Here is a 12,577-nt window from a genome sequence, read left to right on the forward strand (position 1 = left end):
AGGAGCTACATGGTCAGACACTGCTTACTCCTGCCTCATCTGCCACCTTTCCTCCCTTCCTCCTTATCTTACATAGGCACAGAATGCTCTAGCTCTGTGCCTTTGCTGAGAATGTTCTCCACCCTCCTTGGATACTTGGTAAACTCCCACTTAACTTTTAAGACCTGACTCTAGCTTCCTCTTCCCCCATAAGCCTTTTCTGTCTCTCTCTCCCACCCTCCCCACAAATGCCCTCATATTTGATCATCTCGTCAATGACCCTGCTGTGCCCTTTACACCTTTCTACTATTAAATTCAGCACACTGGCTATAACCTATTCCCCATGTGTTCTTCTACTAAACTATGAATTCCCTGAACACAGAGGTTATATTTTCACTAACTTCGGTATGCCTGGCACCTACTGTAGTACCTATGGTATAGAATTAAAAAAAAAAAGACTCCACAGATTATTTATTCATTCACTCATAAGATCTACATAGAATATGACAATCTCATGTTTGAGTGGCATTAATTTGTACTTGATTTCGCTCCCCTATTCCCCAAAAAGTGGGAATATTGTTGCACTAGAAAGGATCAAGACTTTGTTGAGCCTAGAATGTCAAACAAATCTGCATCTGTCCCATTAACAAAGAGCCATTGGAGGCTTCTTTGTTTTCTGTTTTTTAAGTGGAGAGAACTACAACTAAAAGACTATGGGGAAGTGTAGTCTGAAAATAGGACACAGAAATGATGAGAGGTATGTCTAAAAACAGTAAGGCCAGTTAGAATGCTATCAGTACAGTCTGAGCCTATGCCCAGGACTGATGACTTTTTGTTCTTGACTCCTTCAGTCTGACTCCTCATCCTTCCATGGTGAAATGGAGAAGTCAGGCAAACCTGGGTATGAATCTCACCCCTGGTTCGTTTGCTGTATACCTACCATTGGCAAGTTACTAATCTTCCTGTACCAGTTTTCTCTTTCATAAAGAGAGAATAAAAACATCTTGTCAAAGCATCAGGATGAAAGTTAAACACCAGAACTTTTGCTAATAATTATTATCATTGTAATGATAACAAGAAAGGCAGCAGCAGATCACGTTTACGCCAAGTATTACACTAGGCATTTTATATAATGCAGCATCTGAACTGTTTAACCTAGAATCTTGTACACATTAGGTTCTCAATAAAAATTAATTCCATAAGAACTAACCAGGAATAGGAAATATGCTGCCAAATGAAATAAAATGTCTATGTTTCATTTTCCCCACTAAATACTAAGCTATTCAAGGGATTCAGAATTGGGCCCAAATACATTTTAAATTCAATTTAACACAGCATAATGCTGTATTAACCCAAACCTTTTTTTTTTTTTTTTAAAGAAGTCAGTTTTTACTTAAATTTCAAACTATACAACTTTCTGAACACAAGGGAATCTAACATTTTACTCCAATCCTTAACAATCTACTCCTCCATTTATTTGACCTGTATTGGTGCCTACTGTGCCAGGGGACTGGGCCGGGCACTGAGATTAACAGTTCCCTGCAGTCCATAACACAGTCTAGAGTGAAAGTTAGATATTAAGCATGCCTTGCAGAAGGAACAGCAAAGGCAAGTGAGAATGAAAACTGGTATGTCAGATGGAAAACTGATCTAAAAGGGAAGGTTTCGATGACAAGATGTTTTTATTCTCTCTTTATGAAAGACAAAACTGGTACAGGAAGATTAGTAACTTGCCAATGGTAGGTATACAGCAAACGAACCAGGGGTGAGATTCATACCCAGGTTTGCCTGACTTCTCCATTTCACCATGGAAGGATGAGGAGTCAGACTGAAGGAGTTAAGAACAAAGAGTCATCAGTCCTGGGCATAGGCTCAGACTATACTGATAGCATTCTAACTGGCCTTACTGTGGTATGTGAAGTCGATGGTATGTGAAGGACTGGAACATCATGCTAAATCTGCCCTTTAGCTGACATGTAATGGGAAACATTACACGGGAAACACTGTCTGATATGAACCAAGGACAAAGAGCACCAATACCCATGTTTCAGAAGAGCAGATAATTTGCGTGGCCATAAGCAGAATGGTCTAAGAGTAAAGGGGGGTGGTTGGAGAAAATATGAGAGATCATGAAGAAAATCATTGAGATGGTCCAGATGAGATGGGATGAGGACCCAAACCAAAGTAGATGGACTAAACATAGACAAGGCTCTGAATCTAGACAAACCTCTGATGTCTCAGAGACAGATCTTGGTAACTGAGTAGAAACAGGAGAAGAGATAAATAAAAGTTAGTTCTCAGGTTTCTGCCATAGAAATAAGCACAGAAAATAGATACAGGGAATGAAAAAAGAGTAAGAAAACCAGAAAGAAACCAAGAGTATGGAGACGGTGACGAATGAATCAAGGCCACTGGTGACCTCCGCAAACACAATGTCAGGAGAGTAAGAAGATTCCACAGCAGCAAACGGCTCAGTAAGAAGAGTGCTTACTGAGTGACAGGCACTACTTTGCTATACATTACTAAGTCATTTAAACCTCACAGACCTTACAGTAACTCTAGGAGGCAGGCACTACTATGTCCTCATTTTTCCAAAAAGGAAACTGAGGCAATGAGAGACTAAGAAGCATTCCCAAGGTCATATAGCTTCTAAGTGACAGATAGGAGCCCGACTGCTGAGGATTCAAGAATGAAAGAAAAGTAAGGAAAGAGATTGAGAGAATGAGGGTAAAGTTGAGTCATATCTAATATGGGAGTCAGGGCTTAACATCACCACAAAAGAAAATCAAGTATATTCAAAATAGCCCTTGAAAATTCCTTAAAACACAAATAAATATGCCTTGTTTTGGGTAAACCACCCTGTACATGATATTATTGGTTCCTTTAACTCTCCAGTATTAGTTTTACGTGGCATTTAATTCATTCACTAGTGGATTTTTTTCATAAGAATAGAGAGAAAGTTATCTCCCCTCTCTTGCCTGGTCTCCTGAAGAGAATTTTTCACTCATTCCTCAGTGTAAGATAAATTCTGAAAATCAATGGCTTGATTTTTTCCCACAGTTCTCTGACACAACAATGGCCACAGCACAAATTCACTGAGTGGGGGCTGGTGGCCACCAAACTGCTTCAGTCACTACTGCACCCCCATCTCTCCTTTCACCACAGGAATAGGGCTTAATTCCCTCAAGCTAAAGGAAATGATGACACAACTCAACACTACTCCTTTACATTTAATTCCACGCAAAAGGCAACAAGGAAAGCCTCCCCAGGACATAGACAGTAAAGCTTTTCTACTTGATCTCTGAAGGAAAGTGCCATTCCACAAGGAAAGTCTAAAACTAGAGGGAAGCCAGATCCTGAAAAAAAGGCAGGGGGGATAGGATCTTTAGGTCAGCCTTGAAAAAGAGAAAACAACACTTATTTCCCTCTGAGATCGGGAGAAAGAATACCAGTCACAGGTGAAAACCAAGTCTGCAGGTCAAGTAGGGGCTCTCGGGCTGATGGCCTGAATGTATCGTGTTCAGCAGAAGAACAACTTACGTACCACAAAGTGTGGGATGATGCCTGGGGAGGAGAGTTCAGAACAAGGAAGTAGAGAATCACCCAGAAATAATACAGAATTGTCTGAGTGTCCAGTATAGAAGTCCCTGCTCAGAAAAGTTTTATCTTTCATGTTTTCTCAAAAAGTTCACCTTTGAAAAAATAAAAATAACTTCTGAAACAAGCCTCTGATATTAAGAGCAAAGAGCTACATTTTTCCAAACCCAAACTTACTGAATTATGTTGCTTCAAAAATTCTGCAGCATTCTCTTCTGCATTACCACCAATTTCACCAATCAATATGATGCCTTCTGTGGCAGAATCATTCAAAAAGATTTCGAGGCAGTCAATAAAATCTGTTCCATTAAAAGGATCGCCTCCAATGCCTGAAAAAGTTGAAAAATATCAATAACTGGAAATTTAAGAGTGAACCTTGGAATTTAGGTCAATAAATGTTTTTAACTAGTTTGTCATTTTTCTTACCCTTCTCCTTAATATTATTAAAGTATCATTAGTCTTGCATTTAATATTTTAAAAATCACAAAATGCTACATTTATTTCTGTTGGCAATATTATATAAATGCTAAATGGTGGTTGGTTCCTGATATTCTAGGAATATTCTAGGGCTGTAACGAAGGCAACCCTCTTTTTGCTTTAGCTCCTTTATCAAGCCTCTTCTGTCTCACAAAATTATTCCCAGATAACTCCTTAGAAATGAACATTTTAAGAAAATGTGTATCTGTGTTGCATGCTGATGTTACACCAGAGGAAAGAATAAACATTTAACAAATTTCTTTGAGCAAAGAAACTATTTGATGAAGTATGCTGCAGATAAACCGCCCACAAGTTTTAAGACACAAGTGCCAGTGAATGACAGTGACTGCCCTGATCCCTCCTGTTCTGGATCCAGAGTGGTGATGACAGAGCCTGCATATCAGAGCCGTACTACATATCACATTTAAGAACGAGTTCTTAGACAGGGTTAAAGTAAATGTTCCCTACAGAGAGGCTGCCACTTTTTATTTTTAAATTATAAACTTACTGAGGGCAGGATTGATTTCTCACTTTTTACTGCATCTCTGAAAAATGGAGTGGAAGAAGAGAACTGGCATTTATCAAGTGCCAACCGTGGTCAAGTCCTATGCTTTGGCACACATTAGATCTGTCATTTCCTAATTTTCTCAACTTCTCTGTGAGACAGGCATCATTATCCTCCATTTACAAATCAAAACTGAAGATAGAAAAGAAGGAATCAGTAAGCCTGTTTCAAACCTTTTCTTATTCTCTGTCACACTAAAGTATCTTCCACTTATGATTGTGCTTTGCATGTAGAAATGCTCAATTAATGTTTTCAATATTTAATTTATGAATTTGGATCTTAATAAAAACACTCCAGAGCTATATGTTATTTTTTGGTAAAGATACTTCTAGAAGGTTAAGAGGTATTCTAAGAACTTGAAGGAATATTTATTAATATGAAAAGGAGGAATTTGCCTTGGCTTTTGGCAACAAATAATGAAATTATTTTAAAATGTAAAAGCTTGTAATTTGTTATTTTTTCAAATGGGAGGCAGTATAGTGTGATAAAAAGAGACGTTCTGAGGAACTGAACCTTCCTCAACCTTGACTTTCTCACCAATAAGGCTCTAACAGTACAATTTTTCAGCTCAGAGGCATCTGAGAGGCTTGCCTTAAGAATGAGACACTAATTGGCAAAGAATTCAGTAACTATGAAGCACTGATGAACATAATGGCAATGACAGCAAAAGTCCTAATATAAACAACTATTCCTTCAGAGCAATCAAATAAAGTGATGTTTTCAGGCACCCAAGGTGCTCCAGGAGCCACATGTCCCAAGACATTAGTTCTTCAACCTAGAAATGAAATCTTGGACCATGAATCTTGAAAAACTATAGAACGACTTTATACTTAAGCAAATTAAATTTGAGATCATTAACATCTTTTTTATAAGAGTATCAAAATATTTTGCAAATAATAAAATCAATAATTATTATACTCATCCAATGAAGACACTACACTCCAATAAAATGATTTTAGCAAAAATCCCTCACCAACGCACAAAGACTGCCCCAATCCAACTTCTGTTGTCTGGTGAACTGCTTCATAAGTCAGGGTGCCAGATCTGGACACAATGCCTTAATGAAAGAGAATTCAAAAATATTAGATTGTGTTTCTATGTTAGACTAAAATATGGTAAACTAAATTACCAAACACTTTGAGTGACTAACATAGCTATAAAATTCATTCCATGATTTGCCATCAAAATCAATAGTATCTTCAAATGATGAAATGAAAAGGAAAGGCTCAAATTAAAGCAGGGAGGTTTTTAAATTTAGACACAGGAGAAAGTATATTATTAGTTAAGGTTATGACGATAAAAACAATGCAAGAAAGACTTAAATTATCTCTTCTGAGAATCTTCATGAAGAGGATAATATCAACATAAATTTGGTAGGTACAATCATACCTACAGGGGCAGAATGTAATACATTAGACTTCTATTACCTGATGTAGTCTGGGTATTTGTACCCTCCAAATCTCAGGCTGAAATGTGATGCCCAATGTTGGAGGTGGGGCCCGGTGGCAGGTGTTTGGGTCATGGGGACAGATCCTTTATGAATGGCTTAGTGCCCTTCCCATGGTAATGAGTGAGTTCTCACTCTGTTGCTTTACATGACAGCTGGTTCTTTAAAAGATCCTGGCCTCTCTCATTCCTTCTCTCACTATGTGACATGCCTACTCCCCCTTCACCTTCCGCCATGAGTAAAAGATTCCTGAGGCCTCACCAGAAGCTGAACAGATGCTAGTGCCATTCATGTACAGCCTGCAGAATCATAAGCCAAATCAACCTCTTTTCTTTATAAATTACCCAGGCTCAGATATTCCTCTGTAGCAATGTAAAACAGACTAATACAGTACCCAAACTATTAGTCACATTTTCAAATACTACCTATCTTCTCCACAACTATTTTCCCAATAATTTTCAACCAATATATAGGCTTTAAAATCAATATAAAGAAAACTGGGGAATAAGGTCAAGATCCCTCTGGAACCAAGTCTCCCACCTAATTTCTTTTATAAATGGACCTGTATGAAAGCACTCAATTTCACATCAGGATTAAGTGTGTGTGGAGGGAGGAGAGCCAGTGTGGGCCAGGGAGGAATGACAGCTAGATGTCATCTCTTATAGTTTACTATGCTTGGCTGAGCTTCCAGAAAGGTCATGTATTCAAAGCCACAATCTATGTAATACTTTAGACAAACAAAAAAATTAATCTAGGGTGTCTATGGTTTACTTTCCTTAAACTCCTTCCTTGGAGCAACTTTGAAGAACTCAGAAGACCCTTTTCTAACAATATTATCACCCTACCAGGACAAGTAGAATTTTTGTCAACCTGAGACAAAAAACATAAGTTACCTCAACTTTCGTACAGCATGTTTACATTCTTAAGCAAAGTGCTATGTCACCATTATTGTATACTAACACGTACTGAATGTGTGCCCTATGCATACATGCATTTTCTCACTACGAATTTGGGCACACAATAACTTCAGGTTCTCCATACCAACCTGTCAAGTTGAAAGAACAGTGTGTACGTAACTTAGTCATTGCTAAACAGACCCTACAGAACACTGTCAGACTGCTCTTTTAGATGCATTTCACTAGACAGTGACAACTACATCCTCAGTGATGCCTCACTTCATGTGCAACTGTGCTCTAACTCCCTAGCCCAGCACAGTCCCAGCCTCCCTCTCCAGACTTGTTTCTTACTATTTCCCTACCTAGTGAAACTGGGTTATTCCTCATTGATATTTCATGCTCTGCTATCTTTTCATATTTGTTCTGCTTAAAATGGAGTGTCTCACCTCCACCACGTGACAAAACTTCTAATCATCCTTCAAGGTCCACATTAAATGCTACTTTCTCTTTGAGGTCTTTCCTGATCACCCCCAAAGAGAAGTCAGATATAATCTCTTTCTCTAAATCTCCTCAATGCTTTTATATTTCCTACTGCCCTCGTTACTAAGAAATAAGCAGGAGACGTTGTGTCTTACCTACCACTGTGAAACCATAAGTATTTTTGGGGTAGAAACAACTTCATTCATTGAATGGTTCACTATAAGCCCTAATGCTACCATTAGACACAGTAAGAATGTTAGGCAGATGGCCAGAAACAAGCAAGCAGGGGAGCCCTGGAAAAAGTCCTGGAGGCGCTGCCTACTGACCATCTGCAAAAAGGCAATGGCTACACTGGCTACTTCTGGCATGTGGTTGGGATCCACTGGCCCTGAAGGGGTCTTATCAGGCCCTAGTAGGAGATAATCATGGTAGGGACTTCCCCTGCTGACGAGTGTGTGCATCCTCCAAAAACTTGCCCTAGAGTAGCCTTTTGCTCATTATAATAGTAAAAACCACATCCCTGGGTGGAGATTTTAAATGCTAATGAGATATGCGAGGTGTATACTAGCATGTACAACTACAGAGCATGTGCACACAAGGAGACTGCTTAAACATGGTTGCAACTGATACCCCCTCATGCCCCCTCATGAATAATCATGCAATATTCTCATAAAGAGGGTCCCTCAGCATTAGCTGCTGCTAGCTCATCCTCTCTTTTGAGCAGCCTGTTCGGAATCATCTCTCAGGGTGTACTGTCTCTTTAAATAAACACTGCCGCTACTGTTTTCCAGGAGGTCAGCAGCCGGTCAGCCGTTCCTCTCTCTGAATGTACTTTATCTTCCTTCAATAAACTCTGCTACTTAACCCTGGCTGTGCATCTCTTGGTTGAATTTTTTCTTCTAAGAAAACAAGAACAACAGTTCTTGCAGTACAATTCCAGTACTTTCTGGTAACAAGAAGGCTCATTTCTTGTCAACTCTTCTTGTTCCTGAGGTCAAGGCAGGTACTGATGCCAAATACTGAGGACAGAGGGAGGATCATGAAGAGAACACTGAATGGCCTACAACAACCTACAGGTAATTATTTTTTTCTAGTGTTATAGCAAACACTACTAAGTTTGAGGTCACTTTTAGCTAATGCTAACTTTCAGCACTGTTAAGAATTATATTAAAATCATAATAATGCTTTTAAAAAAACAAAAATTTTACCAAAAGCAGAAATCCTTAAAACCTGATCTAAAATACTGATTCTACCCAGCTTTAATGGGCAGATATTTATATTTGCGTTACAGAAAGCCTGCCCTGTGATGGAACGAACACAAACTCTTTATTCGGAAGGCAGGACAGTGCCTCTGATCAACAGCTTAACATCTCTAAGGAGACTACCTGCTGGCCTGAGCCCTGCCCTCAAGTCTGCGACATAACATGGCCTCCTACTGCTGACACAGTAAAATGGAATGATCCATCTGTAAAATGTCCATAAGGAAAAAAGGAAAGGATAAATTTCAAGTTTTAATTTTTATCTAATAATCTTGGCTTGGCAAATAAATTCATAGTCAGGCTCGATCAACCAGCCTGAAACTTGAATATCCTGACCACACACTGATTCTCCAATTAAGAACAATGTTCTCCTACCACCTGGTTCAGTAAGAGACCACCAATGGTGCTTGGGATTCTGTAGCAGCTACCTTCTTCACTAGACTATAATTTTCAATGGGTCAATAAATAAGAGTCTTTACAACCTCTATGTTCCCAGCTTAAAGCATAGTTCCAGGCATAGAAGGTACACATATATGTTTACTAAGTGAGTTGAAACTGAAAACTCATCAATGGAGCAAGACCACCCTCTTAAGTGAAATTTAATTTCAATAGTTTTAAGATTATTCACTTACTGAACCCTAATGCATAACAAATGACAACCACCACAACTTCCGCCCCCCATATGTCTTATTTATCACTTTTTCCCTATTCTCAGTGCCTTTGTCCCATCCACATCCTCTGTCTTCAACACAGTCCCTCCCCTCTATGGGACATTTCATCACTGAGAAGGTTAGGCAGGTAATGCCTACCTACTTATGTAATGGTGTATTCCTATCAAAATCCCAAGAAGAGTTTTTGCAGATATAAACAAGATCCCTTTTAAATAAATATGAAAAAGTAAACTGCATATCCAGCAAAGTATTAGTACCTAGAATATACAAAGAACTCTAAAAAATAAACCATAAAAAAGTAAACAAACCAATTAGAACATGAGCAAAACCCAAGGAGGGGCATTTCACTGAGAAAGATAACAGATGACAAATAAATTTATTTTAAAAATCTATAAAAAGATAACCAATATCATTAGCCATTAGGCAAATACAACTTAAAACTACACTGAGCTATCACTAAACACTTATCAGAATGGCTAAAATAAAAACACAGTGACACCACCAAATGCTGGCAAGGCTGCAGAAAAACTGCATCACTCATACATTACTGGTGAAATGGAAAATAGCACAGCCACACTGTATAGCAGTTTCTTAAAAAACTAACAAGCAAGTATCATACAACCCAGCAACCATGCTCCTGGACATTTATTCCAAAGAAATGAAGACAATGTTCACACCAAAACCAGTACACATTTGTTTATACCAGCTGTACTTGTAATAGGCCAAACTGAAAACAACCCAGATGTCTTTCAACAGGTGAATGGTTAGACAAACCGAAGTACATTCATACCATGAATACTCCTCAGTAATAAAAAGAAACAAACCACTGATACACAACAAGCTGGATGAATCTCTAGAGACTTACTCTGACTATAAATAGGCAATCCCAGAAGGCTACATTCTGTATGATTCCACTTATATAACATTCTTGAAGTGACAAAATTATACAATTGGAGATCAGATTACTGGTTGTCAGGAATTGAGAAGGGGGTGGAAGCAGGAGGCAAGTGACTAGAAAAGGGCAACATGAAGGACACCTGTGGTTATGGAAAAGTTCTCTATATTGACTGTATCAATGTCAATATCCTGTTTATGAAATTATACTATAGTTTTGCAAGATGTTAACCATTGGGCTAACTGGATAAAGGGTGATCTGTCTGCATTATTTCTTATAACTACACATGAATTTATAGTTATCTCAATATAGGCAGTTTAAAATTTTAAAAGAGGGCAGAAGAGTCAAGTATGTGACATGTGGTTGAGAGTAACAAACTGTCTATCGTAAGAGAAAAAAATAGCATGGTACAGTCAAATATCATCAATTTGGAATCCAATCACTTCCTTCAATAACACTCAATTAGCAGATACACAATTATATTATACTAGCTGTTATTAACAAAGACTAGAAATCCATTACACTATTACACTGCTATTACATTACATTATATTCCATTCACAAATACCCAAGGGACTGAAAAATCTTTCCTTTCCCTTAACTCTCAACCTAAGGATCTGAAGTCAAGGAGGCTATTGAGACTATTAGCAATGGTACCAAAATAGGAATAGCTGGCACAAATAACCATCTTTCTCTCCTCACCCCCTCAAAAATCTTGTAGTGTTGAGAGGTGAAGCCAGCTGGACTTCCTGGGTCGAGCGGGGACTTGGAGAACTTTTCTGTCTTACAAGAGGATTATAAAATGCACCAATCAGCACTCTGTAGCTAGGACTGTAAAACGCACCAATCAGCGCTCTGTAGCTAGCTAGAGGTTTGTAAAACGCACCAATCAGTGCTCTGTAAAAACGCACCAATCAGCTCTCTGTGACTAGAGGTTTGTAAAATGGACCAATCAGCACTCTGTAAAATGGACCAATCAGCAGGACATAGGCGGGGACAAATAAGGGAATAAAAGCTGGCCACTGGAGTCAGCAGCAGCAACTCGCTCAGGTCGCCTTCCATGCTCTGGAAGCTTTGCTCTTTTGCTCTTCAAAATAAATCTTGCTGGTGCTCACTCTTTGGGTCTGTGCCACCTTTAAGAGCTGTAACTCACCGCGAAGGTCTGCAGCTTCATTCTTGAAGTCAGCGAGACCAAGAACCCACTGAAAGGGACCAACTCTGGACACAGTGTCACATATTTTATTCTTTTTTTTTTTTTAATGTCCCTTTTCAAAGGAATTAAATGCAGTCTCCCAGACAACTGTCTCATCAATGGGTTATGACCATTCACAAAGGCAAGGTCTAAAGGACATCCCTGAACTTCTCTTGATTTTCATTTTTTAGGTTTATGGGCACCTTAGAAAGCACAGCAGTGATCAGAAAGGCAAGTCAGCACACAGCATTCCTTCCATGCTCACCTTAAGACCACAGCCTTCAAAACAGACCCAAGAATATAAGAAATATTCAAATATGTACAAGAGCACCAGTGATACATCGATCAGGCCCCACTGGAACTCAGATGGCCTATGGAGCTCCCTGTAACCTCTCTTGTAAGTGAAATTATCAAGTACTGCCACTGGCAGCAGGGCTGACAGCTCTAAGAGACATTGGTAATAAAGAAAAATCATGACCTTTAACCCAATTCTGTAAACTGCACAGCAGACACTCATCCACTATGATAATTACTCTTATTATTAGTTGCCATGGTTTATAGATAGAGAAAAATACGGTCAATCATCTTTCATGACTGAAAAACAGTATAGTTTAGAGAAAGTTTGGTGTAAAGCCCAAACACAAGCCTAATGTGGTTAACTTTGAAATGTTACTTTGGGTATTTCCTCAATAACTAACCAAGTAGCAGTACAATTTTCCTATGATAGGCCATGTGAGTTGCCTTTCTGATCACTGCCCTGCTTTCTAAGGTGCCTACAAACCTAAAACATTTTAAGAAAGTTTGTGATATCTAAGAGACCAAGGTAATTATTGAGCAGGTACGTGAATGGCCTTATAAGCACATGAAAAGGTGCTCTACGTCATTAGTCATCGGGAACGCTCAAACCACAAGAGATACCATTTTACTCCCAGTAGAATGGCTACATTTAAAAAGGTTAATGGCCGGGCGTGGTAGCTCACGCCTGTAATCCCAGCACTTTGGGAGACCGAGGCCAGCGGATCACCTGAGGTCGGGAGTTTGAGGCCAGCCTAACCAACATGGAGAAACCCCGTCTCTACTAAAAATACAAAATTAACTGGGTATGGTGGCGCATGCCTG

General features: G+C 39.0%; 1 protein-coding gene across 3 annotated transcripts in view; it reads right to left on the reverse strand.

Moving 5' to 3' along the window:
* Nucleotides 1-12,577, reverse strand: part of SUCLG1 (succinate-CoA ligase GDP/ADP-forming subunit alpha) — a 43,308-nt gene that overhangs the window by 4,514 nt on the left and 26,217 nt on the right. For all 3 annotated transcript variants that reach the window (XM_033175274.1, XM_033175273.1, XM_033175275.1), the window contains exons 6-7: nt 5,592-5,675; nt 3,754-3,905 (exon numbers count right to left, since the gene is read on the reverse strand). In XM_033175274.1, coding sequence (XP_033031165.1) covers nt 3,754-3,905; nt 5,592-5,675 — 236 coding nt within the window. The remainder of the gene's footprint in view (nt 1-3,753; nt 3,906-5,591; nt 5,676-12,577) is intronic.

Source organism: Trachypithecus francoisi, unplaced genomic scaffold (genome assembly GCF_009764315.1).
Source record: "Trachypithecus francoisi isolate TF-2019V2 unplaced genomic scaffold, Tfra_2.0 Lachesis_group17, whole genome shotgun sequence".
NCBI lineage: Eukaryota > Metazoa > Chordata > Mammalia > Primates > Cercopithecidae > Trachypithecus > Trachypithecus francoisi.